Consider the following 26,989-nt stretch of genomic DNA (forward strand, 5'->3'; position numbering starts at 1 on the left):
AGTAGTACTCAATATCGCTCTCAGGAATTGCGACTCACGGACCACAACTGCAATTGTTTCGCTTTCTGCGTTTGCAATTTTGTTGTCCCCACGTGGCAATGAAACGATAATCGACAAGACACCCACACCTAGTAGACAAGCACATCGAGGTGTGGGAGGGAGATGTGCCGGAAACAGACTTTGGGAGGGGGGAGGGGGGGCGGTTTGTTTGTAAGACCAGCAAAATGAGCTTTCTACTGCAGATGCAGTAAGTGAATAATGATAAGGTGACGATCAATGACGATCTTGCACGCAGGGACTAGGCTAGTTGGGCCCACTTGATTCAAGGTTGTCCTTTTTTTTTTTTTGGTTTCACCACAAGGATCTCGCAAGAAATGGAAAAAGGGAGCTCGAGGCAGAAAAGATTCACAAATCTGGAGCAGCGTGTCAAAGTGTGGGGAAAGCGATAAGAGACAGCTGACTCAGTCGGATGTCGGGTGAACCCGCGGTCCGGGGCGGTATACCGCGGTATCCCGGTCTGATCACGTGTAATGCGTCATCAGCGTTGCTCGGGTTCCTGGATTTAGATCTTGGTTGCTTCCCCAGTCCCTCCTGCAATTTCCTCAGATATGGCCCAAAGACTGATTCAGCAGCATCCATTGCAGCGTATACCGAGTCCCTCACGGGGCTTCTCTGCTCTCGTTCATGTAGGTCCTCTTATCAGACGGTACCCTGGATTTGGGCCTCGGACGACCGCACGGCCACGTTCCATGGCTAACATGCTCAGGCAACGGGTCTCGCCAGCTTTCTATGGTCTTTTAAATGGTATGTTCAATACGTAAATGAATCTGAACAATTCCACTGACCGGATTTGTAAAGGATGCACGACAACCCTAACCCGGCGTACGTTGCTCGAACTTCTCTGGATAACAGGATATACTAATCTACTCCAGTAATGAGGCCTATGGCTGGCACTTTCAGTATCTGACGGTGATAGGGCTGGGTCTCTCTACCTTGACCTTTGCCTGTGGCCTGCTGGCTGACCTCACTCTGTCTCGACGGTTGTTCCTGGCCAAGAACATATTGTCGGTGTGCAGTTGCCCTATGGAAGTGTTGATCAGTGTTCTGTACTGGGGACTTCACCTGGTGAGTAGCACAGTCATATCTAGATGCTTCGCTCCACTCCTTGACCTTGGATCTAACAAAAAGCCGTAGATCGACAAAAGCCTAGTTGTCCCTCCGGAGATCTTCTTCCCAATTCATGCTGGTTCGTACTCAACCCTTTTAACCATGATGCCCTCCAAACGGCTCTTTACTAAATGCGAGGGAACAGACATCAGTTTTCATGCAATTCCCTCGATTGTCATGCTCGTAGACTTGCTTCTGCTATCCCCGCCTTGGACTATCACTGTCCTTCCTTCTCTGGGATTGTCGGGTGCGATCGCCTTTGGTTACTGGTTCTGGGTGGAGACATGCTTCCAATACAATGGCTGGTAAGTCCTGAAGATAACTTTGTAGAGAGTTTTGCTGAATCATTTAGGTACCCGTATCCTATTTTTGAATTGCTGCCCACTCCTGGTCGCATCGGCTTGTTCTCGATGAGTGCCGTCGTCATGGCTCTCAGCACTGCCACTTTGAAATGGCTCCATGGACAGATCAATGGCTTTGGAACACCTGTCCCTGTTCAATCTCGATCCGGTGATATCAAAAGGAAGGACGGACTGTAGTCAGCCATGATTCTGGAGCTTGGGAGAAGGAAGAAGGTTGCATTGCATTGCATCAACGTCACTCAAGATTTGTCTTAGAATTTCTTTTTAGCGATAGAGCTCTTCGCAGTCGCATCAGCAAGAGAATGCAACGTTTAGATCTGGGAGAGTGCTGTCTCCATAACATTGACATGTACATTGACATGTACATTGATTTGACTACCAAATTACGATTCGATTGAGGGAAGAATTCTAGTTAGATCTCAGTGCGCTTAAAACCTAAAGAACGCAATGAAACGAGATCGGCCCGGCAATCTTGAGGATTTCGGTAATGTTGACGTGACTGTCAGTCGTGCGCGCTCTTCTAGATCCAGGGGTCATCACCCATAAAAAGGATCGATTATGTAAGCACTGATTGATTATGGCCCATGATGTGCCACTGGAGCCAAAATCAGCTCACATGGCTTACCCTAGATTATTCATATGTTCAAAGGTTTTCAAAATGAAGAGGCCTTGTACCAATGCGGCGTGCTTTATTGCGTACCTGAATCAGTGTGGAGAGAGCAAGGTGCCGGGAGTTCGGTTGAAGTTGGCCAATCGCCGCAAATAGCAACAGGGTCGGCAATTACCGTCTGAGCGTTCTGTACGTTCCTGGCGTCCCGCGCGTCAACTGGACGAAACAAATCCCGGGTGACAATGAAACTTGATTGAAAGGATAGGCGGCTGAACGGCGGGATCGTCGGTGGAGCCGTTTAGGATTGACGACCCTTGCATTGGAAAACGTGGAAGTGTCAAAACCCTTTGGGCCATCCAAGGGAAACGGGGTAAGGATGCAAGCGGAGCATGAACCATCCAGCGCGCTAAGGATTAATTAAACCAAAAAAAAAAATAGGCACCGAATGCAGACCATCGGGCTAGTCGTGAGCCCCGGCTGCTTTCGGCCCCAGACCCTTTTTTTTACCCTTTTTCCCTTCCTCTTCCCCCTCTTTCTCCTTACATGCGATATGGGCTGCGTCTAATCCCCGTTCAATTCGTGATGATTTTCTCGGCCGTGCTGCTCTTGTCGGTCATTTCAACGGCGTGGGCTGCTGACAAGCACTTGATTCCGACCTCCGCCTCCTCGACATTTCCCTTATGTGGTCTTTCGTGCTCGGAGCTCTACGCCGCTCAGGATAGCTGTACCGCCAATGCGGACTCGTCCACCTGGGTTTCGTGCTTCTGCCAGTCCTCATTCGTTTCAAACTTGAAAACATCCGGTGCCGTCTGTTCCAACTGCGACGCCTCTGATCAAGCCCTGGTCTCGACGTGGTATAGCAACTACTGCAGCTCGGGAGGAACCACCACCAGCACCACCTCATCGGCCACCTCTTCGTCCACCTCCACTGCGACAGCGGCCTCCAGCTCGTCAAAGTCGTCTACCTCTGCTACCAATGGGAATCAATCCTGGTGAGTTGAGTCGCCAACAAAAATCCATTTCGTGACTGATGCTAATCCATGGTTTCGCGTAGGTGGAGCACCCATTACCAATGGGTGATCATGCTGATCGTCCTCGCTATCGGCTTCAGTGTCATCGCTGCGGTCGGAGTCTGGTTCAAACGCCGCTACGACGCCAAACGACCCGGTCTATATCACGGTGGTACAGCAGAGGCCAGCAGTAGCGGCGCCCTCCGTGGCGGGAACTCGGGTGTCCTGAGTCCTGTGCCTGTGGGAGGCTATGCTTCTTCGGCACCGAACCAGTCGCCCAACTTCGGTGAAGACTCGGTGGCCAGCAGTTCGCATACTGACATTGCACCTAAGGGTGCCCTTGCGCCGGGGAGTCGAACGCGCTTGCAAAAGACTGGCCAGTCGCCCGCTGCAGATGTTGAAATTCGGCAAATTTCGCGCCAGTGATGCTTGATCTATTGCCTCGGAGGAGGGACGAATAGTGTGCTATTTTTCGGGGACATGTGAGCCAGTATCGGGAACAATTGCTACTTTTTCATCGCCTCACTTGCATTTCTCGGAGTTGTACATATGGTTATATTGGGGACCGGATTTGCTTCTTCTTTTTGGGTTTCAGTGCCGGACTGGAGCCACTTACTGGTTTGATTTGATTTGATTAAAGGCGCCGGCTGCTATTTACTGGATATCACCTGACCAGTGTTGCTTTTCATGTTCTACTTTCTTCTTTAGAATTACATTATCTACAGTGCGCCTGAATGGTCCTGGCATGTCAACGTATGTCATCTGCACAGGGCTTGGTTCCCTGCACTTAGAAGTTCAATGCACCCGTGATCTCATTTATATTTATTTACAGGAGACTCCCACTTTCTAGGAGATGCTGATGCTGACAATCTTCACGTCCACCTCCGGTTTCTCCTTGTGGGTCTTGACATTTTCAATCTTGTGCACCACGTCCAGTCCCTGCACGGCACGTCCGAAAACTGTGTGCTTGTTGTCGAGCCAGGGAGTTTTCTCCGTGGTGATGAAGAACTGACTGCCGTTGGTGTCAGGGCCCGCGTTGGCCATGGACAGGGTGTAAGGTTTATCGTGTCGGAGACTGGAGAACTCATCGGCGAACTCGCCGCCCAGGATCGACTCGCCACCGGTTCCGTCACCCTGGGGGTCACCACCCTGGATCATGAATTTACGGATGACCCGATGGAAGATGGTGTTGTTATAGTATCCTCGTCGTGCGTGCGTCACAAAATTCTCTACCGTCCGCGGAGCCGCAGATGGGTACAGTCGTAGATGGATATCACCCAGCGTGGTGTGCAGGACTGCGGCCGTTCCAGTTTCAGCAGCCTTGGAAGGCCCCGTAGCGGAGTCCCGAGCGGCCTGCGTCGGCTTCTCGTTCTGGACGTCACGACTCGATTTGGAGACTTCCGTCTCGTTGGTGAACATGTAGAAGCGCACCTTGGCAAACCCGGTGCATAGGAGGACGGGGTCGCGTTCCTCGGCCTCTTGCAACAGCGGATTGCTACTTGCAGCCATTGACACTGTCACCACACCCCTTTTTCTGCGGCGCTCCCTGGTAGAGAGCCAAGTTCAATGCACGGAAGGGTTCTTCGCGACCGTAAACCCGGACCACGCGATTAGTATAGGTGTTGATGCACTTGATTCCGTACAATGATCCGTAAAGGAGGAAGTGACCCGACTCGTCGAAGGAGACATTCACCTTGTTACGGGTCGACTCTCCTTCCAGCTCTCGCTCAACGCCCAATCGTCGTCCGAATTCTAGCTCATCTAGCTGATACGGTGCGGTACCAGCCTGTTGCATGTCGGTGATGGTCGCTATTGACTCATCATAGGTTCGGTACAGCTTGCCCGTAGCAAATTCGAAGACCCGCACCTGACGGTCAGGGAATGACATGGTCGCAAAGTGTTCACCGGAGGGCGAGATCGTGATCGCGGTAGGGACGGACTTGGCTTTCTTGAATGCGAACAAGTTCGTCGATGACTTCAATGCAAACACATTGTCTGGTTTCTCAAATGACCCGTCTCCGGCTCGCCAGTATTCGACCATGCCCGACTCATCTGCCGAGACCACGCAATCAAATGCATCGTTGAATGCCAATGACACCACGGGGGCGCGGTGAATGGTCTTAACAGTGTGTAAGGGTTGAGGATTTTCACCCCGTCCATCAAAGACTTGGATGCTATTGCATGATTCGTCCGTTACAGCGAGCAATGGCAGAGAGGCTCCTCGTCGATGTACCCAGCAAACACATCGAGGTATGAAGTCGAGTGTATACATAGCCAGAAGATCTGCTCATGATTAGTATGTAGACCAACAGTATAGCACTTAGAGACCCACCAAATGTGATCACATCAAAGATCTTGACTGTTTTGTCGATTCCTGCAGTCGCAAAACTGCGCCCGTCGGCACTGACATTCGTGCTGCGAATCTCGCCAGGGTGGGCTCGGAACTCCTTCACGAACTCAATGCCGGCAGCCATCTTCTTCCAGAACTTGACAAAACCGTCTACCGAGCTGGTGATGACAAAGTCGGTGACCGGAGTGACGGTCACAAACGACAATTGCTCCTTGTGCATGAGGGACTTGGAGTACCGTGGGGAAGCGGGCAGGGCGTTGACGTAGACCTTTTCGAAGGGGAGCTTTCTGCGCTTCTTCTTTGGCGCAACTTCAGCGGGTAGAGCTGGACCAAAATCATCGTCGGAGGACTCCTCGTCACCTATACAGCTTCGCGATTAGCAGTTTGGCGCAAAGAAGCGGAGCTCCGAGCGGAGCGCAACTCACCATTCTCGTCACCATCGACGGCAGAGTGAGGTCGCTTAGTCGCTGCGGATGCAGCGAGCTCTTCGGAATCAGCCATCCTGAATTTGAGTAGTAACAGAACCCTGAAAGAAGAAGGGGGAAGGTTCAGAACGGTCGAGAAGGCGGGCGGTGATGAGCGCACCCGACCAGAAGCTCGGGCCACGCAACTTTTCTCCTTTCCTCGTTTCCCCCACTGTTGACCGAAGTTGCTCATCTTTCCAGCTACCTTTTTCAACGAACGGTTACTGCGTTCGTTATAGCTGGCCAACATGGTATGTCCTTCATTGCTCTCCGCTTTGCCTTTATACCCCAACTGACACCTTTTCTCCGAGCAGGCGTCGTTCGGCAATCCCACACAGATCTTTGGTGAAGATGTCATTGAGGAGAAGGGCGAAAACGCCCGTCTGTCTGCCTTTGTGGGCGCCATCGCTGTTGGTGACCTCGTGAAAAGCACCCTAGGTCCCAAGGGAATGGACAAGATTCTGCAGTCTGCGTATGTGGAGGGGCTCTTATCTAACGACCGCCGAGAGAAATATATACTGACGTGCATGGTGGAACAGGTCAACCGGCGAGATCCTCGTGACGAACGACGGTGCTACAATTCTGAAATCCATTGCTCTCGATAACGCTGCCGCAAAGGTGCTGGTGAACATCTCCAAGGTTCAGGACGATGAAGTTGGTGATGGCACAACATCGGTCACTGTGTTGGCCGCCGAGCTTTTGCGCGAGGCCGAGAAGTTGGTCAACGCCAAAATCCACCCCCAGACCATCATCGAGGGATATCGGATAGCCAGCCGTGCTGCTCTTGCGGCTCTCAAATCTGTGGCTATCGACCGCAGCCAGGACCCCGAAGCCTTCCGTAAGGACCTGCACGCCATCGCCCGTACCACACTCAGCTCCAAGGTTCTCGCCCAAGACCGTGAACACTTCGCCCGCCTGGCCTGTGAGGCCGTCCTTCGTCTTAAGGGATCGACCGATCTCAGCCACATTCAGATCATCAAGAAGGCCGGTGGCAAGCTGAACGACTCGTACCTGGATGAGGGTTTCATCCTGGACAAGAAGATCGGTGTTAACCAGCCTAAGCGTTTGGAAAATGCCAAGATTCTGGTCGCCAACACCGCCATGGATACCGACAAGGTCAAGATCTTCGGCGCTCGCGTCAAGGTCGAGTCGACCGGCAAGCTAGCCGAACTGGAGAAGGCCGAGCGTGAGAAGATGCGCCAAAAGGTGGAGCGTATCAAGTCCCACGGCATCAACTGCTTTGTCAACCGTCAGCTCATCTACAACTGGCCCGAGCAGCTGTTCACCGACGCTGGTATTATGTCTATCGAACATGCTGACTTCGACGGCATCGAGCGTCTGGCTCTGGTGACTGGGGGTGAGATTGCCTCTACCTTTGACCACCCCGATCAGGTCAAGCTGGGCTCCTGTGATCTCATTGAGGAGGTAATTATCGGTGAGGACACTCTGATCAAGTTCTCTGGCGTCGCGGCCGGCCAGGCCTGCACCATTGTGCTGCGTGGTGCCACCGAGCAGCTGCTCGATGAGGCAGAGCGCTCCTTGCACGACGCTTTGGCCGTACTGTCGCAGACCGTCAAGGAGCCTATGGTTACCCTGGGTGGTGGCTGTGCCGAGATGGTGATGGCTAAGGCGGTGGAGCAGGCGGCCCAGAACACTACGGGCAAGAAGCAGCTCGCGGTTGACTCCTTTGCCCACGCCCTGAAGCAGCTCCCAACCATCTTGGCGGACAACGCCGGTTTGGACTCGAGCGATCTGGTGACTCGTCTGCGCCAAGCAATCAATAACGGATTGACCAACTCGGGTCTGGACCTGTTGACCCCTGGTGGTGGTATTGCGGACATGCGCGACTTGGGTGTTTTGGAAGCCTACAAGCTGAAGAAGGCCGTGGTGTCTTCGGCTTCCGAGGCCGCTGAGGTATGTGATTTACTAGTCCATTTGACATACATGGGTACTAACGAACCTAGCTTCTTCTCCGAGTGGACAACATCATTCGGGCAGCTCCTCGCCGACGTGACCGGATGTGAAATGAATGATACGCTAGTGAACATGTACCTATTCCCAGGAGAACCAAAAGAACAGTCCATAGACAAGTTTACCTTGCAGACGTTAGGCCTCGACACCTTGTAGCGTAGGAGACAATAGTTTGTTGCCTTACTGCCTTGCTGCCTTGCTGCCTTACTGCCTTACTGCCTTACTGTCTGACCCTCATCATCCTTTGTCAGCGCCACCCCGGACCCCTGGACCCTGCGGACCCTGAGCGTCAATTTCAGACCAAGGATCTCGCTAGTCGAGCGAGCCCGTGTCATCGTAACTGTCAGCTTGGCCGAAGACCATGTCAGAGATGCATTCTAGCAGGTCTTGGCCCAGGCAGCAGAATGAGCGCCGAGTAGACCGTGCTGAACAAATAGGGCATGCCGATAGTGGGATGACGATCCTGCGGGTCAGCGGTGTCAATCGAGCTGGGGAGGCGATCAAAATCTAGGAAATCGGCAATCGACCATCGACCCCCGACCATCTGGAATCAGGAAGACTAGAGCCTCTAGGTATCATGACGCCAGGTAGTTCAGCTAGAAACGCAAGCGAGGGATGCCAAGGATGTCTCTAAGGTAGCGCGCAGGTTCCGCCGACTGCCGTCAGGGACAAGTCACCCCGTCATCGAGGTTATTTTTGGGACCCCTTTTTTTCGACCAGCTGGATAATGTAGAGGCATTCATGGACAGAGCGACATGTCTAGCGATGGTCATCAGATCAGGACTTTCGAAGCTAGACTAGGAATCTAGGAACATAAAGTAAAATAAAAAGGGTGGAACCCCCCCCCCGGCCCCGGGCTTGGAGGACCCCGAGTTGAAGCGGTAACCTTTAATGAAAGTGGCACTGCCCTAGAACTTTTCCCTCTTCCCTTCCCTCCCTTGTACACACTCCTGTCCCAACTCTCGACCCTCGACTTGCTTCTCGATGCCAACCATACCGCTCGTTTGATCTTCATGATTCTCTCCAACTGGTTACCCGCCTTACTGGGCGGCGCTCTCGCCGCCCAGGGCGCGTTAGCCCTCAACATCAACATCGGCGATGAAAGTCCGTGTCCCGCATTCCAAGCGCCTTCCCCATGTGGCCTCCGACTGACCTAAAAAACGTGCTCTCTAGATTCTATCAAGCAGGCGGCCAAAACGGTTGCGACGGACATGATGACCTACTATAATGATCGCGACTCAAAAGCAATCCCTGGAAAGTTTGATGGCACCTGGTGGGAAGGCGGTTCCATGTTCATGATCCTCATTCAGTATTGGTTCCTGACCGGCGATGCGGACTTCAACGCCGAGGTGATGGAGGGCATGTACTGGCAGAAGGGCGACGACAACTACTTCCCCAGTAATTACTCGCAGTATCTGGGTAATGATGACCAAGTCTTCTGGGGTCTGGCCGCCATGACCGCCGCCGAATTGAATTATCCCGAACAGGACGGGCAACCATCCTGGGTTTCTCTGGCCCAGGGAGTATTCAACACTCAGGCTCCGCGCTGGGATACCAGCAGTTGCCATGGTGGTATGCGTTGGCAGATCTGGCCGTATCAGGCCGGCTACACCACGAAAAACGCGATTTCCAATGGCGGGCTTTTCCAACTCTCTGCACGTCTTGCTCTGTACACCAGAAACACCACCTACAGCGAGTGGGCCGAACGCATCTGGGACTGGAGTGCGACCACCCCGTTGCTGAAGCAGAAGAATTGGAATATTGCCGATTCCACCACCTGCGAAACCCAATGTACGGACCACGGCGATTGGCAATGGACCTACAACTACGCGACATACGTCAGCGGGGCCGCGTACATGTACAACTACGTACGATCCCTGCGACTCCCCGTTCCAGTGAAACAGCTAATCTAATACTCTGCAGACCAATGGAACCCAGAAATGGAAGGACGGTATCGAAGGCCTGGTAGGCACCTCCGCGCAATTCTATCCGACCAGCGTCGGCGGAAACATTCTCTCAGAGATTACCTGCGAGTCGATTGAGAAATGTGATCGCAATCAGATCACGTTTAAGGCCTACTTTGCTTCGTGGCTCGCATTCATGACGACTCTTGTCCCTGGGACCTCTGAACTCGTCATGCCCAAGTTGCAGACCTCGGCCGAGGCTGCTGTGAAGACCTGCACTGGTCTGTCGGATGGCTCCCACTGTGGTATCAAGTGGTACACGCAGTCCTGGGACGGCACCGATGGACTGGAACAGCAGATGGCGGTGCTTGGCGTTCTCAATGCCGTACTGGTTCCCTTCAAGAACCAGGCACCCTTCACGTCCGACACTGGTGGTACCTCCAAGGGTAACCCAAATGCCGGTACCAACAGCTCCGATAGTAACGTGCCGGTGCTCAACAACATCACCACCGGGGATCGCGCAGGTGCCGGTGTCCTCACCGTCATCTTTGTGACCGGCTGGGCCGTTGCTGTAACATGGATGATTCGTGGTGGTTAAGCACTCTTTCTTCTTTATTTTAATACTCCCTTCTTTCGTCCATTCTGGAACCCAGTGGGCCCACCTTTCTGTTCTTATAAATCCCCTTTGCCGAAGATGTGTGCCTATTTCTGGCTTCATTGTATTTATCTCGCTTTTCGTTTTTTTGTTCTCAGCCGGAGCATTATCCCGGTCACGGCGTGGGGTTCTGCGGCGTCTCGGAGACCTTTCTTTTTCTTTTGATTAGCCTGAAACCATTGGACTCGTTTTCCTCCGGATTTGTCAGTACCTGATATGATGGTGTTGTTGCCCGAGTAATTCTTGCGGGTCGTTTAGGCGGCAATATATTTGTACATTTAAGGCCCCCGAGTATACGAAACAGGCCCGGTGGGAATGCATCGACAAGAGTGGTCTAGCCTGGTATTACGGAATATTTGGAGGTGACAGATGAAGCAGGGGAAAGGGGGGGCCAACTCCCTTGATGGCGCGTACGCAATTACAAGGGTGGCTGGTCTAAGACTGTACTGTACACGTGTATTACACACAATCTTCAATCCTTCTATCCATCCTTTATTTTCATCCCCTTTCCATCCTCCATCTTTGTTCCATTCTATTCTCGCTTGTCTAGTTTGCCCAAATATCCCATACGACAAAGTGGGGGATGATCCGCTACCCGGATTCTCGCCTCGCTCCACATTCGTTCATTCTTCAACCTTCCATCCGTTCACTCCGTTCAACCTTCACTCGTCAGCGCATAATCTTGATTTCGTCCGATCGCTAAAGCACTTTCGCTTCTCTGTGCTGACGTTCCCACGATGCGGTGGCGGCTGCCGGGCGCCCGATCGACCCTCCCCGCCAGCGTCGCCCTCCTCCTACTCCCTTTCCTGGTGGCTCCGCAGCAGCTCTCAGATCATGACTCTTCGACCTCTCGAAGCTCCGTGCCCGTAGCCGGAGCAGATTCCTCCATACTACACACAGCCCCCGTGGCTAAGCCCATCGTGAAAACTAACGATGCGAGCGCCCTGGCAACTCTGGCTCTGGCGGGCTCCGGCCGCGCCGTTCGAGCCCCTCCTGTCCAGGCAAGCAGCACTGCTGCTGGCCTGGCTTCGCAGCTTCACGCGCGGTCCCTGCAGGACTGGGAGGTCGAGGACTTTGTGCTATTGGCGACCGTCGACGGAACCATTCACGCCCGAGACCGAAAAACCGGCGCTGCTCGTTGGGCCCTTGAGGTTCCCAGCAGTCCCTTGGTGGAAAGCATCTACCATCGAGCGAACCGAACCAGTTTCGATGATACTGAACCGGAAGATGACTTCTTGTGGATTGTAGAGCCCAGCCAGGATGGCAGCCTCTACATCTACAGCCCTGGGCAGGATGCTGGACTACAGAAGCTTGGCCTGACCGTCAAGCAATTGGTGGATGAAACACCCTATTCTGGCACCAGTCCCGCTGTCACCTATACCGCCCGAAAAGAAACCACACTTTACACAATTGATGCTCGCACTGGAAGTATCCTGCGGGTCTTCAGCTCCCGCGGACCATTCACAACCGGTCAAGAATGTCGGAAGGTGGACGGTCAAGATTTGGACTCGGAGGAGTGCGAAACAACGTCTGGTACATTGGTGCTTGGTCGAGTCGAATATGCCGTAGCCATACAAAACACCGAGACTGGCGACCCAATATGTACTTTGAAGTACTCGGAGTGGACGCCCAACAACCGTGATATGGACCTCCAGAGCCAGTATGTCCGTACGATGGATCAGAGCCATGTCTACAGTATGCATGATGGAATTGTCTTGGGATTTGACCATTCTCGCATGGACCGCCCTCGCTATACGCAACGTTTCTCATCGCCTGTTGCGCGTGTTTTCGATGTCATTCGACCGGCCAACAAAGACGCACCGGATGCCTCGACACCGCTGGTTCTGCTGTCGCAGCCGCTGCAGCCTCCGGATCCTGACTACGGTCCTTTGGACGAGCGCGACATGCGTGTGTTTATTGACTCCACCAATGCTGGTGGATGGTATGCATTGTCTGAAGAGACATACCCTCTCGTCACTGGTACTGCTCACATGGCTCCGGTATATGATAAGGATTTCTTTCCGCCGGGGTCAGTCTCTAATGAGCCTGACCCCAAGCCAGCAGCGAGATGCACTGGCTGGTGTGCACTCATTGAATGGTCCACGAATCGTCCCGCCAATTCCTCGACTCACTGGCTCCTCCACGACCGAGCTTTCCAACGACACTCCACGGGAGATTCTTCGCAGTCCCTCTGAGCTGGCTCTTCCACCAGCTTTGCGACGTAGCACAATAATTCGCAAGAGCTGGGACAATGCATTGGACATCATTGTCACTATGATATTGCTCTTCATTGCCACGTTCATTTATTTCAACTCGCACCATATTCGAGACCTTGCAAAGCAAAAGCTTGATATCAAAAATATCATCAACTCCAATGGTAAGGGATCCATGTCGACACCAGCCACCCCGATTGTCGGGGGAACGCCGGATTTCAAGCGAGCAACGACTCCAACTCGCCCGGTCTCTGATGTGACTGTGGACGTCAAATTGCCTGATTCCCCTGATAGTGATGCTACTCCCCGACCCTCCCGAGATAGCAGTGTTCCTGCAAGAAGCTCAACCCCTCGAGTCCAATTTGAAGACGGGGATGTGGACGAACAAGAAATCGATAAAACGTCAGGCAAGAAGAATCGCAAACGTGGAACTCGGGGTGGAAAGAATCACAGACGTCGCAGAAAGCCTGGCTTGGAGGGTGATACGACCGATCAAGCCGACCAGGTCGTGGAACAAGTAAATCGCCTAGCCCCACAGACTCGTCTGGAACCCGATATCCAGCTCACCCGCACTGTGTCGAATGAAATTACGGAAATGGACGGGGTCATTCGGATCGGACGTTTGGAAGTCTTTACCGATACCGTGCTTGGTCATGGCAGTCATGGCACTGTCGTTTTTCGTGGCTCATTTGACGGTCGGCATGTGGCGGTCAAGCGTATGCTTATGGAATTCTACGATATCGCCTCTCACGAGGTCGGACTACTTCAGGAAAGTGATGACCACAACAATGTCATTCGTTACTTCTGCCGTGAGCAAGCGGCCGGTTTCTTGTATATCGGTTTGGAGCTATGTCCGGCTTCTCTGCAGGATGTCACGGAGCGACCGATCCAGTTCCCAGAGCTTGTTCAGGGCGGCTTGGACTTGCCCGACGTACTCCGTCAGATCACACAAGGTGTTCGATATCTACATTCCCTCAAGATCGTCCATCGGGATCTGAAGCCCCAAAATATTCTGGTGGCCATGCCCCGTGGTCGTACCACGTCGCAGGCTCTGCGACTGCTTATATCTGACTTTGGCCTGTGCAAGAAACTCGAGGACAACCAGAGCTCTTTCCGTGCCACAACCGCTCACGCTGCCGGCACCTCTGGCTGGCGTGCCCCTGAGCTGTTGGTCGATGATGATACCGGCCCTCTGAGTCTCGTATCGCAACATACGGAGTCCTCGGAGCCCGCTGTTGTGGACCCGCAGACCAATCGCCGTGCCACTCGAGCCATTGATATCTTCTCCTTGGGCTGTGTGTTTTACTACGTTTTGACCCGTGGGAGTCATCCGTTCGACAAGAATGGCAAGTTCATGCGCGAGGCCAATATTGTGAAAGGACACTTCAACCTGGAGGAGTTGGATCGGTTGGGTGACTATGCCTTTGAGGCTGATGATCTTATCCGCTCCATGTTGTCTCTTGACCCACGCCGGCGACCCGATGCAAGCACCGTTCTGATGCACCCTTTCTTCTGGCCGCCGTCAGACCGACTCAGCTTCCTTTGCGATGTCTCCGATCATTTCGAGTTTGAAACTCGCGATCCACCGTCGGACGCATTGCTTTGCTTAGAGTCTGTGGCTCACAATGTGATGGGGCCGGAGATGGACTTTTTGCGCTTGCTCCCTCGGGATTTCAAGGATAATCTGGGTAAGCAGCGCAAGTACACCGGCTCGCGCATGCTGGATCTCCTACGTGCCCTTCGCAACAAGCGCAACCACTACAACGACATGCCGGAGTACCTCAAAGCACATATTGGAGGCCTACCAGAGGGTTATCTTAACTTCTGGACGGTTCGCTTCCCTAGTCTGTTGATGAGCTGCCACTGGGTCATCACAGAATTGAAATTGTCACAGATTGACCGGTTCCGGCGTTACTTCACTCTGCCGGAGTAGTCGAGGTCAATGTTCATAGAAATGCAACAATTTAAGACCGATCTCAAAATTCAATATCCAGACCTTTCTCCTAGCTGTGTGTAATATAGCGGGTAACAAAGACGCTGTTCTACTCGACATCTCTGCCCATCGACGTTCACTGAATGGATCATTGCCAACCTTGAAGATGTATTTACCTGTGGCCCAAAGAGCTAGAGGCCGGGCAGCTATTGTCGCAGCAGATCGTTTCAGTTCATTTTTTTTTTGATTATTTGCGTAAGACGCTTGCATAAATTGGCCAAAGGCACTCTTCTATATTCGCTCTGAAAGCTTGGTTTGAATAGACTCCATCAGTGGTTTTATCATTCCTAGATTGGAATTTCGTTCATCTCCGATGGTTTCATCGTGACCGTTGCACACAAGGCTGGTACAAACGTATCAAAAATTAAGTGTCCGTGGAAGCGACCATGTTCAAAATCCATTGTACCCGATAGTACCGATCACACTCAACGACCTTTGTTTTATTCCTCTCCGATGTCAATCAAATCTTCGGCCTGCGATAGTTCGGATGGGCTTTTACTAACAGCATATGTTGACTCACGGTTCATAACCCTCTCCCTCAATCGCCCGTGTCTATCTAGGGGATCTTCTGGGACGAAGGAGGGTCATCCCTTGGACCAACTTCATCACTATTATAATTCCTGTTCTGATGGCAACTTCCTTCGATTTTGCTCAATTCATCGCGGCAAGACTAGCCCTTGGTCTAGGGACAGGTGGATATGTCGCTACTGTGCCAGTTTGGCAGTCAGAAATTTCACCAGCACACAAGCGAAGTTCGAACGTCGTGACAGATGGCATTTTTGTTGGCGCCGGTGTGACCCCGGCTCTATGGGTTGATCTTGGCTTTTATTATGTGAAGGACAACTTCGTATCGCGGCGGTTCCCACTTGCTCCCATTGTCTTAAGTACTGTGGCCTTGATGTTGAAATCTATGCTTCCGGAATCTCCTCGCTAGCTTATCAAAACTGGTCAGCTCCAAGTGGCGCGGGATGTTCTTTCAGCTCTTCTTGAGCTCGAACCCGACTCGGAAGCCATCAGCAATAGAATCCACCAGATCCAAAATACCCTCGCCGTCTGCGAAAATACATCCTGGACCTCCATGTTCTCAAATGTTGAGCAGCTTCAGGTCTGTTTGGCTCGGTAGAGGGAAATATAGGAACCTAAGAATATGAATCGTTAGGAGTAGCATCATGACCTTGATACGAAAAGGTATTAGAAATTCCTCATATTAGTGCTCTTTCGTGTCTATATGCAATGGTCGAGTCATGTCCCCCGAGCAAATGGGCAATGGCCTCGTTGCCCTCGACCGCTCTATACAAGATGTGTAATCTTGAAACCCCGTAGCAAGTGCACTGACCGTACCACCAGGTGCTGAAAGTGGCTCGGTCTACCTGAGTCTATTTTGGCTCCGCACCCTTCCAGAACAGCCAGCCGCATGCCGCAACGAACTTTAGTCCCGCAGCCATCCAGAGTGCGGACATCATGCCACCGCTGCTACGGCTCAACCAGCCGCCTGCGATGGCACCCACCAGCAGCGACACCACACCTCCGATACGACGGTTGCGCTTGACGTTGGTGGTGGGCTTGTCTGTGATCTTTGGGTCGGAGGCAATATCGAAATATACACTGGTGAGAACCACAGTGGGAATCTCGTTGAAACCAAGCGACCGGCTGCAAGTCATAGCGCCCGCAGACTGGAATGCGAGCAAAGCGATGGGGATCAACTCCAGGAAGAGGGGGCCTCCATCCAAAGAGGAGTCCTTTGAGGTGTGAGGGATCAAGTCGGCCTGAATCAAAGCCACGGCGATTATGATCAGAATGGTCTGCACAAGAAAGGACGCGAAGAGGGTGCCGCGACGAAGAGCCCCCACGCGCCGCATAATGGTGGAGAAGATCATGGCGCCGGTGAAAAAGAAGGTGATGGAGATGAGCGACTTCAGCCAGCCCCAGGGCTTGCTGCTAGGCTGATTGGACGCACCGAGGCCGAGGAAGATGGTGTTTCCTGTTCACGCATCGATCAGTACGGGGAAGCGAGTATCAGGCAGCACCGTGAATCATACCAGTTTGCATGCCTAGGAAGCAAGACCAGGCATTATAGGCGCTGCTGTCACACAGGCCGGTCAGGAAACAAAGTAACAGACAAACCAAGTCCGCGTTGGTGGTGTCCACGTTCTGCATCCAACCCCTCGTGAGGGTGGACTGGGGCTTCTCCGGCGGTTGTCTCGCCTCGAGATCGGGCTGCGTGGTTTTCTCCATCTATGCGAGGCTCGCGCTGTTGAACAAAACCCAGAGGTCAACGGCCAAGGGCTGTGTCCAGTGTGCCGTGTCCAGGGGAGGTAAAGGCAAATTAGGGAAATGAGAAGACGTCGGGGAAAGTAGCACGACCATGGAGAGATGCCCGAGGCCAACACAATTTTACCCGCATTTCGACTCCACTTCGATGCATCGTCCTTCATTAGGTCGTGTGCTGGTGAGCAATGTAGAATAATCCAGGACTTTCTCAGTCTACTACATATGGCCACCAAATTCCTGGCTTAGAAGACGCAACCAACAGTGCTAGCATCGCTAGACAGCAGGACTGCCACCTGTTGTCACCTTTCAAGGGCGATCAACAGATGGAGCTGAGTCTTAAACTGCGCCAAAGGGAATACCTAATTCGCCATCACTCCACAGTCGTCTGCAGGGTTAAATCTATGCAGATTGTTTGTCTGGCATCACGTTAGCTACTCGCCTCTGTTGTCACTTGGATTTAAGTCTATGTCCCAGCAAGGCCCATGGGTGTCGGTGCCAACGCGATGGGGAGAAATACCACGATACGACGTTACGGTGAGACGCATATAAAGTCACGGTCCTGTGCAACGCGAGTAAACAGAAATGCAGGTCGTGCAGGAAAGGCAGGTAATACACTTGCAAGTAGTGGATGTAGTAAATTCGTAGCGGCAAATTTCGTGTCTAGCCTGACTTTCCAGGCCACAAAAGCACGCCTCCTTTAGGACTAGCGCTTGCCGACATCTCCGAAGTCAATCTCCGGCGTCTTTACATGTTGCGCCAAGTCGACCATGCGACGCCATCCACAGAGCGCCCTTGCGCTTTGGCGCTCTCAATCATCCCCATCGATCTTTCGTCCAATCTCTCTCCGGTTCCAAAGCTCCCATGATACCCCTCCACACCTCGGCCGGACTCCGAGACGTCAGTGGCAGACACGAGAAGGTCAAAAACATCTGCTCGAAGTCGACTCCCTAGGGAAACCAGGCGAGATTGTGGTGGTATCGGATTTGCCTCGAGGAAATGTCCGAAATAGACAGAGAAAACGGAATGATGCGGTCGAGGATGTAGAGCAGATGACACTGAGCTCGATGTTGGATGCTCTCGACGAAGAGGCGTCGGATCTGACAGCCAGTGCGGTTAATCATGCTTTTGAAACTTTTCGGGGTACACACCGGCCCAATGATCCGTTAACCCCCGTTGAATGGGAAAATTTGCGATCAAAGCTCGTGACATCGTTCACCTACAATCAACTATCCGACTACATCGTCGAGTCCCGAAGCAAGTTGTCCAGTACCGATGAGAGCGCTGGAAAATGGAGACCAGGGACATCGTTGTTTTTACACGCAATGCCGGAAGAGACACGAGACGACGTCACTGATCGCGTTGCGACATCCCGGGATTTGAAAGGGAAGTCGCTGATGGCAGAGAAGATTCTACGAAACTGCTGGCAACTATCGATTGTGAATGAAGTGGGTCAGCTGGATCTTAGGTTGCCATCGGCGTCCGCTGTGTTGCTATTGAATGCAGAGCACTTTTCCTTTGACGAAGTGGCCAGCCTTCACGGATCAAGCATTGACATCACGAGCTCCTTGGGTCTCGTCAGAATCACCGGAAAGAAGAATTCTTGTGAATCCATCCGTGAGGTCATTCTTGACGCCACCGCTAGGATTCGCGATCATGATGTTGATATCGAGGTGGACAAGGCGACCTCGGCTCGGGTTTTCGGCTCAGAATTCCTAGAATGGGTGGGGAAGACCTATGGAGTTGCCCTTGAAAAAGGGTCGTCTCGTGTGCCGACTAAAATTCTTTACCTTGCGGAGAACGAGCGCGGTGCGGACGAGGCTCGGAGGACTCTCAATCTGGCTATCTACGAAAACAAGCCCGTTCAGTTCCCCTTCTCCTCTTACCTACCAGCGTCCGAACAGGCGAGCGTGTACCATATAAACCCTGGGGAAAACGTCTCTTGGTTCGACAGTCAGTTGTCATGGTTCCGCTGGGCCATGTCTAGTACTCAGAGTGCGGAGGCAGCACCATCCAGTCCTATTTTTGATTCCCACCAGTCCAGGCTCTCGAATGCTTTATTAAAGCTTCTACGCACTGGCCTTCCCACAAAGGCTCAATCACAAGCCGGCTCTCATGTGCATGAATCCGTGACCGCTGCCGCTGGAAGATGTCTTTTTGCTCGAAAAGCTTCATTCGAGGAAAGTGTCCTGACTGCCCCGCAATTGGGCGCGCTGTCCCTTCCTCGAACTTTTACGACAGAGATTCCTCGAATCGCGCCTTTCCTAGAGTCACTTCCTCTTCAGTCCAAGGAAGCCGCTCGGAAATACGACATTCGCTTGACTCCGTCTGCTCACTTCGCAGATACTATCCCCCCATTAGACGTCGAGATTCTCGTCAACGTGGCAGAAATGGCCGGAGTAGAAGACACAATCAAGGTGCAAAGTGTGAAATCCGTCTTGAGCACCAACAGCGTCGACTATCTTTTGCCGGAGAATGGCCTGGACTTGCGCTTTACCCACACCGTCGGCCGCAAGGTCTCGAATGAGACCCTGACTGGATCATCACATTACGAACTCCTTGTGAAAAGCATCACGGAGTCTTTACAGGGCGTGTTTGACTCAAGAAACTCCTCCCTTGGGCCCGTGCCTCTGCCTCCTTTCTGTCAGATTTCGGTCCCCGGCGATCTTCAATTGTCGGGCGACCCGATTTCGAACGACCACATCACTGCCGAGTACTTGTTGCCCCCGCTCAGCGACATTGAGGGAGCAATGACTCAATCGTATGACTTTGATGGCAGGCTGTTGTCCTATCGCTTTTACGAGAGCGGGCCATTCCTTGCTGCTCGAACGACGGAGCTATTTTTGAATATGGAGCTTCCGGACGCCACCTCGAGGCTTGAACCCAATCAGCCCCAAGAGTCCGTCGAAGATACATTCCATGCATTCTACAACGCCGCATGCAAAATGGCGTTCAAAATTCACAAAGCAAAATTCGAGACCGCGGAAGCTCTCTAGAATCTCTTTCGTGCTCCCCACCCCTCTTCTGTATAATATTTGTACATTACGCATATATTGGCGAGGCGTTTTTGCATGAGCAAGCCTTCTGGAATATTATTATTTTGAATCAACAATCGGTCTCTTGACCAGTATCTTATTTTGGTCCTCGACAATATGAATGTAGTAGATTCCATTTAGCCCAAACTCCTAGGATCCCCCGAATCTAGTTGAACTCCAAAGAAATGCCTTCCTTCTTAATCTCGAGTGCTACGAGCAAACGCCGTCCAGTCGATCTTGAATCGTCTTTTCGTCAAATCGTCCACTGTCACCCTCATAGTGACGCAAGACCTCCAGGGCCATCAGTCTTCGAGGGGCTTTGCGGCCGGTCATCAATTCGAATTGAGCAATTCCCTGTTCAATCACGTTTTCCAAACCATCCGATAGAACCCACGACCGTCCGGTATCACTCCGGATACGACGCATCTGCTGTAGAAGAGGAGTGTCGAGAGGCTTATAAGCCAGCTGTGAGCTAGGTTAGCGTGGCAGGGAGAAAGCTAGATTTTGAAAAGACTGACCTCTAACACCACTCCTCCAGTTGGACTTCCTAGCCACTGCAGGGGCATCTCAAAGTTCGCGGGGGGCTCGTTACGGTCTGGGTCGGCAGGCACACATGATGCAATGAGACTAGGTGGATTGGCATCGTCAGGCCAATCATCCTGGGTCGACCTCAAGACTCGGACAACCTCTGCCGAGGCAACTTGAGAAGATGCCCACGAGTTGAAGTGCCTGGCAACTTCTTCCGCCCGTGAAAGGGTTCGGTTGTAGATAAAGATTTTTCGACAGCCCAGACGAAGCATTGCGTATATGGCAGACCGGGCCATACCGCCAGCTCCAATGACGAGACCGGTGGTCTTTGCACTAATCGCATTGCGAGGCGACAGATGGCGAGTCACACAGGTCATGATACCCACCCAGTCCGTGTTCTCTCCGTACCAGCCGAGCACCGGGCCTGCCTGGTTGCGTCGACTAGCCTGCTCCTGGAGAGTAAACATTGTGCCATCTGGATGTCCTCGCAACGGCATAATTGTGTTGATTGCGCCAATAGCTTCAGCGTGCCGACTTTTGGCTGCAAGTTTGTGATAGACTTCCACTCGCCACGGCTGGACGACACTGGACCCTCCAAAATTCGGATCCTGGCGCAAGTCATCCAACACTGCCAGCGAGGGAGTCTCGGGTATCCTATAAACGTGGCTCATACCGCAATGTTGGAAGGCCGCATTATGCATGGCAGGAGACAAACTGTAGGCCACACTGGCTCCAAGGATGCAGAACTTCAACGGATCAAGCACGTAGCTCTGGAAAAGTGCTCGCACAGCGTCTCGCGACATAATTTGGGGGTCCCGCTCGTTCTCCATCTTTCGGGTGATGGCAGGGTGTGTGACCCCAGTCAAAATTGAATTGAACACTTGTGATGTCCGCCCAAGGCGACCGATATTATATGCGATCAGTGGGGGGGCTCTCTCCCGAGAGCGACCGGATTTTGTTGGCAAACTCGACAACTGTCGCGTTCTCCTCGCGGTTGGTTGCTACTCGGAGGAGGCGAACCAGTTGGCATCCAAGCGTCTCTGCTTCATGGTAGAGGGCAACAGCACTTTCATCTTCCCATTTCACGTTTGAGGATGATTCAAAGATATGCTGGCCGATGATCTTGGTCTTACCCCGGGCGCGAATAATATTGGCCAGTTCAGATTCGTTCTTGCCAAGATCCACAACCAAATATTCCACTGCGAGACGAAGACCATGCTCGAGAATATTGAAGTAAGACGCAAGTTGATCCTGCTCACTGATTCCAGATGTTGATGTGTCGATTGAAAGGATCACGGGAGTTCGCGCATTGCGGCGCAATTGCGACACCTGCTTGCTGATCACATTGGCCATGTCGGGCCCCCAACGGTCGACGCAAAGTTCAATGGCATCGCCGCCAGATTCTAATTCCGGTAAACTGACGTTGTCGTCAATCATATCAGAGGAGCGGACGAGGATGGCATGTGTGAAGGAACGAAGCTCGGGAGGTGTTTCCAGCAGGACGAATGGTGAGTCGTAGCTTGAATAATTGACATCAACCCCAGTGATGAATCGAACAAATCGGGTGAGATCCTCCTTGACCTCCTGTAATTTGAAAGAATACGCAGCGGATCGCGGATCGGGACTTCCGTCATCCGATATGATGCGAGTGCGGTCCTCGACGTTGTAGAATTCGAAGTTGGAGCATGTGCGGTGGAGGGGATCCCCGTCCCGCAGAAGACGTACTGCCTGGTCTTCGAGACCCAAGAAGTTGTTGAATCCGATCGATGTCACGGACAATATGGACTACCGGGTTCGTGGTGGAATAGCGTCGCAAGTGATCTTGCACGGGTCGCGTAAGACTTCCCAGCCCACACTCAATCACACACCCAGATTGGTGATTGTCGAGCATGAGTTTGAGGACCTCGATATCGCGAAGTTGAAATTTCTGGCTCCCATGGAGCTTGAGATATTCCGATCGTGCCATGCCCGTGATTTCCTTGAAGTAATGGTCTTCAGTGATAAACCGTCGTTTAAGGGCTGTGGCCGCGACGAATCCTAGCGAGCGCTTGCCACAACCCCTAATGCCAACTAAGACGAGTGACGCATCGGGCCTGAAGGTTCGAGGTGCAGCGGCTGGAGGATGCATGATGGAGAAATCATTTGATTGAGGGGGCGAGGTGGTCTTGGTGTCGCGCGCGCGGGAATGGCAGTCTAGCATGATGAAAAGTACTAGGGGGTGAGAGCCATGGCGCGAAGTTGAAGAGACGGTAGAGAGTAGAGAGTAGGGGGAGGTCGAGTGGCAGTCGCAATCGCCGTCGAGGAAAGGCGACGGTTTAAAGAAATCGGAAGAGTGGGAAAGTGCATCTTTCCCCAGATGCCGAAGGGCGGTGTGGGGCGCGCGGATCGTCTTATCGCGCAGTTTGATTTGCTATTCGGCAAAAGCCTTAGCCAGCGGTGATTGTGTGGAGACATCGAAACACTGAGTGATCGAGGGATCGCGAAGCTAGCTAGTAGGTACCGAGGTCAACACTGAAGGCAACTTGGCAAGCGCATAGGATATAGATTCATACTGTATCGAGTAGCTGGACTGGTTTGGTATCAGGGATAGGTATCGGAAGTATGGGACTCGCTGTACATGCTGTCGGCGCTCTACACAGATACAACTAAGTCTCCTTGAACTCATACGGGCCCTCTCGGTCTTGGACTTCTACCTCAATGCGTCCTTCCTCAATCTCCTTGCCACCCACCTCGATAGTGGCTCGCATGACATCTCCTGCATGGACCTGGCCAACTCCCTTAGGTGTTCCCGTCAGCACAATATCACCCTTCTCCAGTGTCATAATCCGAGAAATATGCGCCAGCTGCTGGGGAATCCGGTACAGCATCAGACTTGTCGAGTCCGCTTGTCGCTCATTCTTTCCAACATGGAGACGCAGAAAGGCATCGTGGGGGTTAGGAATTCGCGATTTGGCAATCTCCTGGGAGATGGGCAGGAAGGTGTCGAAACCCTTGGCGATAGACCATGGAAGACCCTTCTTCTTGGCTTCGTCCTGCACGTTGCGGCCGGTCATGTCGATAGCAAGGATGTAGCCTGGAGAGAAGCGTTAGTGGTGCCTGGTTTCAATTAGGGGAGTCCGACTCACTCTGGATGGCATCCAATGCACCCTGTTCATCCTGGGGGTCAAGGTCGCGCACGGTCTTGCCAATGACCAGACCCAATTCGACTTCGTAGTGCACGCTGACGCCCTTGGGGCGGAGGACGGGACCAGCGCCGGGGACGAGAATGGAGGAGGGGGGGCTTGAGGAAGAAAAAGGGCTGCTTGGGCTTCGTGTTGTTCAGCTCTGTGATGTGATCGCTATCGAGTCATGTTCGCATTAGCATTGAGAGTTGACGGGAGCGCGGGGGGGAGGTACGCACGCATAGTTACGGCCGATACACATAATTTTGCGGCAATTAGCACGAATTGAGGCCATAGTGGGCGAGGCCGTGAGATGGTTGAGCGTATAGCTGGGCGTGGAGTGGAAGGGGAGGTGAGAAATGCGAAATGCTGGACAGTCCAGGTGTCGGACGAGCTCCGGCGATGCGGAGAAAAGACCGGCGGGTCCCGCTTGTATTTTTACCCATCTCTTCACAAGAGCTATCCCCAGGTTGCAATGGGCAAAGCAGAAAGCCGGGATTGATTATTTGGAATCTTGAGAATCTTTGATATAGATACTTCATTTGATACATAATTAATTCAGAGCTCATCAAGCCATCTACTCCAAGCACGATCAATTCTGCTATTCGGGGGGTGTCTCCGAGGTTCGGCTGCTTGGACCGAGAGCCTCAACGCGTGTTACGACTTCACTGGGAGATGAATTTTAACAGCAAGAATCATACGAGAATTGTGCATTACATATGTACGCCCCTCGGAGGCATTGTTTATGTAGGGATAATGATACAGACCAGACTATACCAAGCCCGAAAACACTGGGTCAGGGATGTTGCTACATATTGTACACGGGTGTCTTCATTGAGCCCAAAGTCCCGAGGTATATATATATAGTGACACAACAAGCCATGAGGAAGTTGATCCACGAATTCATCGCACTGCCTTTTCTCAAATCACATTTGGACCCCCCCCCCCCACCTCCTCCATTGGGGAACTCGTCGTTTTCTCCGTCAGCTCGTGATAAGATAAACCGTCAACCCCAACTTCTCCAACGGCGGGGTCTTCCACCCCTCTTTTTCCCTTTTTAGAAGGTGCTCAGCCGCTCGTTTCGGTGATAGTGAGATTGGCGTGTATTAAAAGGGCACGCCTGACTCATAACCGACCTACAACTACAGAACACAAGATGCCGCTCAACGCCAAAGCTGTCTACGCCAGATCCGACGCGGAACTGGCCCCCTTCGCCAGTCGACGAAGCACTGTTCACAGTCGAAATGGCATCGTATCATGCACTCAGTCCCTGGCCGCCGCAGCAGGCCAGCGAATTCTGAGCCAAGGCGGAAACGCAGCAGATGCAGCCGTGGCCGTCGGTATGTCTTAAGACACTCGATGTTATGGATCAAGGAAAGAACAAACAAAGCTTACAATATTCGTCGATAATAGCTGCTGCGATGAATATGACGGAGCCATGCTCCACTGGAATCGGAGGAGACATGTTCTGCCTGTTTTACAACTCGAAGACGAAGAAAGTCCACGCACTGAACGGATCTGGTCGATACCCAGGTGCTGCAAGCCTGGAGCAGGTGCGCAAAGACTTGAAGATCGCCCCTGGCGAGCAAGGGAGTATACCGATGTTGAGCGCCTTGGCCTCGACCACACCTGGCGCAGCCGCGGGCTGGATCGACACCGTGGAGAAATTTGGTAGCGGTAAGTTGTCGATGGAGCAGATTCTACAGCCAGCCATTGAGCTGGGTGAGGAGGGATTCCCAGTGTCGGAACTTTCGTCCCATGGAGTACGTAGCTCTACTTGGAAAGGAATCAAGTCTACCACGTGCTAACCATTGCATAGTGGCATGAGGCTGAAAATGACATTCGCAACGCATCTCCCAACTTTCGTGAGATGCTCAAGAAAGACCCCTTGGCGAAGGATGGTGTACGTAGCCCCCGCCCGGGGGAGATTATGAAGAATCCTACGCTGGCAAAGACATTCCGCACTCTTGCCGCGGAGGGAAAGAAGGGTTTCTACCAAGGTCGAATTGCTCAGGAGATCGTCAAGGTAATCAATGACCTGGGTGGTTATATGGCATTGGATGACCTGGCCTACCACGCCGAGGTTGGCACTCAGGAGGTCGATGCTATCTCCTTGAGATTCACCGGCCAAGATATCGCGTCGAAGCAAGGAGCGGGTACAGATGGTCCTAATCACGGTGTCGAGATTTGGGAGCACCCGCCAAATGGTCAGGGCATCGTCGCACTGATGGCTCTGGGGATTATGGAAGAGCTCGAGAGAAGTGAAAAGATTCCGCGGTTTAGCGAAGCACAGCACAACTCGGCCGAGTATCTTCATGCGGTAATTGAGAGTCTACGGATTGCTTTTGCCGATGCTGCCTGGTGGGTAACCGACCCCGACGTGGAGCAAGTGCCCTCGCAAGGTTTACTGGCGCGCGAGTATTTGGCCGAGCGAGCCAAGTTGTTCGACCCCGAGCGCGCGGCTGATCTTTTGGATCGCGGCAGCCCGGCCCACAACCACTGCGATACCGTCTATTTTGCTGTGACTGATCGCGAAGGCAACGGTATATCCTTCATCAACAGCAATTACGCCGGCTTCGGAACGGCTATCATCCCCGCAGGCTGTGGCTTCAGTCTGCAGAACCGTGGGGCCAACTTCTCGCTTCAGCCAGACCACCCCAATGCATTGGCACCTCGGAAACGGCCCTATCACACCATCATCCCTGCGCTCATTACCAATGTCGCTGATGGATCTCTTCACTCTGTCTATGGTGTCATGGGTGGCTTCATGCAGCCCCAGGGCCATGTCCAAGTCCTGCTCAACATGCTTGCGTTCGGGTATCACCCTCAGGCAGCGCTGAGATTCTCCGCGCATCTGTATTGCCGCACCCACATCGGAGAGCACCGATCGTACCATTTGCGTGGAGGAAGGAATCAGCGAGGAAGCTGTAGAAGGTCTTCGCCGTCTGGGCCATCAGATTGAGGTGCTTACCGGCTGGAAGCGATCCATGTTTGGTCGCGGCCAGGTCATTCGGCTGCACTACGACGAGGGGCAGCAAGTTTATAGCGCGGGTAGTGACCCCAGAGGTGATGGATTAGCTTTCCCCATGCTATAATGGACCCAGCATCTACGATCTGTAGAGTCACATAGTTTACCAAATGAAAATACCTGATTCTTGCATAGGTGGAATTGATCGCCGTTCATTCAATGATGGAATAGTTGGCACTGATGATCTAAGATGATCGGCATAGGTGGAACAATGACCCATTTGCCATTTTCTAAAGAAACAATGAAGACCAGAGCCCTCTAGACCAGGAA

At 52.7% G+C, this 26,989-nt stretch overlaps 12 protein-coding genes across 12 annotated transcripts; 7 read left to right on the forward strand and 5 right to left on the reverse strand.

The window, feature by feature from the left end:
• Positions 1-587: 587 nt before the first annotated feature.
• Positions 588-1,706, forward strand: N7477_006172 (androgen-induced gene 1 family protein; the record flags this gene model as incomplete). The annotated part of the gene is made up of 6 exons (XM_056967835.1): positions 588-686; positions 767-804; positions 859-882; positions 933-1,125; positions 1,195-1,472; positions 1,520-1,706. Coding segments are annotated over 6 exons (819 nt in total), but the record flags the coding sequence as incomplete, so codon positions are not given.
• Positions 1,707-2,721: 1,015 nt separating this feature from the next.
• On the forward strand, positions 2,722-3,575 carry N7477_006173 (uncharacterized protein; the record flags this gene model as incomplete). The annotated part of the gene is made up of 2 exons (XM_056967836.1): positions 2,722-3,131; positions 3,194-3,575. The coding sequence occupies 2 exons, from the start codon at positions 2,722-2,724 to the stop codon at positions 3,573-3,575; spliced, it is 792 nt and encodes a 263-aa protein (XP_056822590.1).
• A 420-nt stretch (positions 3,576-3,995) lies between these two features.
• On the reverse strand, positions 3,996-6,000 carry N7477_006174 (WD40 repeat domain-containing peptidylprolyl isomerase; the record flags this gene model as incomplete). The annotated part of the gene is made up of 4 exons (XM_056967837.1): positions 3,996-4,647; positions 4,676-5,432; positions 5,482-5,859; positions 5,925-6,000. The coding sequence occupies 4 exons, from the start codon at positions 5,998-6,000 to the stop codon at positions 3,996-3,998; spliced, it is 1,863 nt and encodes a 620-aa protein (XP_056822591.1).
• Positions 6,001-6,211: 211 nt separating this feature from the next.
• On the forward strand, positions 6,212-7,987 carry N7477_006175 (chaperonin-containing T-complex subunit CCT2; the record flags this gene model as incomplete). The annotated part of the gene is made up of 4 exons (XM_056967838.1): positions 6,212-6,214; positions 6,278-6,435; positions 6,503-7,877; positions 7,928-7,987. The coding sequence occupies 4 exons, from the start codon at positions 6,212-6,214 to the stop codon at positions 7,985-7,987; spliced, it is 1,596 nt and encodes a 531-aa protein (XP_056822592.1).
• A 960-nt stretch (positions 7,988-8,947) lies between these two features.
• Positions 8,948-10,436, forward strand: N7477_006176 (glycoside hydrolase family 76 protein; the record flags this gene model as incomplete). The annotated part of the gene is made up of 3 exons (XM_056967839.1): positions 8,948-9,038; positions 9,108-9,802; positions 9,858-10,436. 3 exons carry the CDS (start codon positions 8,948-8,950, stop codon positions 10,434-10,436), a joined length of 1,365 nt encoding a protein of 454 aa, XP_056822593.1.
• A 794-nt stretch (positions 10,437-11,230) lies between these two features.
• ireA (bifunctional endoribonuclease/protein kinase IRE1) lies at positions 11,231-14,639 on the forward strand (the record flags this gene model as incomplete). Its single annotated transcript, XM_056967840.1, has 2 exons — positions 11,231-12,522; positions 12,551-14,639. 2 exons carry the CDS (start codon positions 11,231-11,233, stop codon positions 14,637-14,639), a joined length of 3,381 nt encoding a protein of 1,126 aa, XP_056822594.1.
• Positions 14,640-16,075: 1,436 nt separating this feature from the next.
• Positions 16,076-16,934, reverse strand: N7477_006178 (YoaK family protein; the record flags this gene model as incomplete). Its single annotated transcript, XM_056967841.1, has 2 exons — positions 16,076-16,680; positions 16,739-16,934. 2 exons carry the CDS (start codon positions 16,932-16,934, stop codon positions 16,076-16,078), a joined length of 801 nt encoding a protein of 266 aa, XP_056822595.1.
• An 803-nt stretch (positions 16,935-17,737) lies between these two features.
• On the forward strand, positions 17,738-19,963 carry N7477_006179 (putative respiratory complex assembly protein Rmp1; the record flags this gene model as incomplete). Its single annotated transcript, XM_056967842.1, has 1 exon — positions 17,738-19,963. One exon carries the CDS (start codon positions 17,738-17,740, stop codon positions 19,961-19,963), a length of 2,226 nt encoding a protein of 741 aa, XP_056822596.1.
• A 249-nt stretch (positions 19,964-20,212) lies between these two features.
• N7477_006180 (shikimate dehydrogenase family protein) lies at positions 20,213-21,360 on the reverse strand (the record flags this gene model as incomplete). Its single annotated transcript, XM_056967843.1, has 2 exons — positions 20,213-20,467; positions 20,521-21,360. 2 exons carry the CDS (start codon positions 21,358-21,360, stop codon positions 20,213-20,215), a joined length of 1,095 nt encoding a protein of 364 aa, XP_056822597.1.
• Positions 21,361-21,439: 79 nt separating this feature from the next.
• On the reverse strand, positions 21,440-22,730 carry N7477_006181 (uncharacterized protein; the record flags this gene model as incomplete). Its single annotated transcript, XM_056967844.1, has 2 exons — positions 21,440-22,258; positions 22,308-22,730. 2 exons carry the CDS (start codon positions 22,728-22,730, stop codon positions 21,440-21,442), a joined length of 1,242 nt encoding a protein of 413 aa, XP_056822598.1.
• Positions 22,731-23,175: 445 nt separating this feature from the next.
• Positions 23,176-24,148, reverse strand: N7477_006182 (fumarylacetoacetate hydrolase family protein; the record flags this gene model as incomplete). The annotated part of the gene is made up of 3 exons (XM_056967845.1): positions 23,176-23,603; positions 23,656-23,758; positions 23,927-24,148. Coding segments are annotated over 3 exons (753 nt in total), but the record flags the coding sequence as incomplete, so codon positions are not given.
• A 699-nt stretch (positions 24,149-24,847) lies between these two features.
• On the forward strand, positions 24,848-26,786 carry N7477_006183 (gamma-glutamyltransferase family protein; the record flags this gene model as incomplete). Its single annotated transcript, XM_056967846.1, has 4 exons — positions 24,848-25,031; positions 25,105-25,454; positions 25,511-26,508; positions 26,573-26,786. The coding sequence occupies 4 exons, from the start codon at positions 24,848-24,850 to the stop codon at positions 26,784-26,786; spliced, it is 1,746 nt and encodes a 581-aa protein (XP_056822600.1).
• Positions 26,787-26,989: the final 203 nt, after the last annotated feature.

This window comes from Penicillium maclennaniae (assembly GCF_028827695.1).
Source record: "Penicillium maclennaniae strain IBT 15551 chromosome Unknown utg000005l:1.0-2652337.0:1.0-2654196.0, whole genome shotgun sequence".
NCBI classification, from domain to species: Eukaryota; Fungi; Ascomycota; class Eurotiomycetes; order Eurotiales; family Aspergillaceae; genus Penicillium; species Penicillium maclennaniae.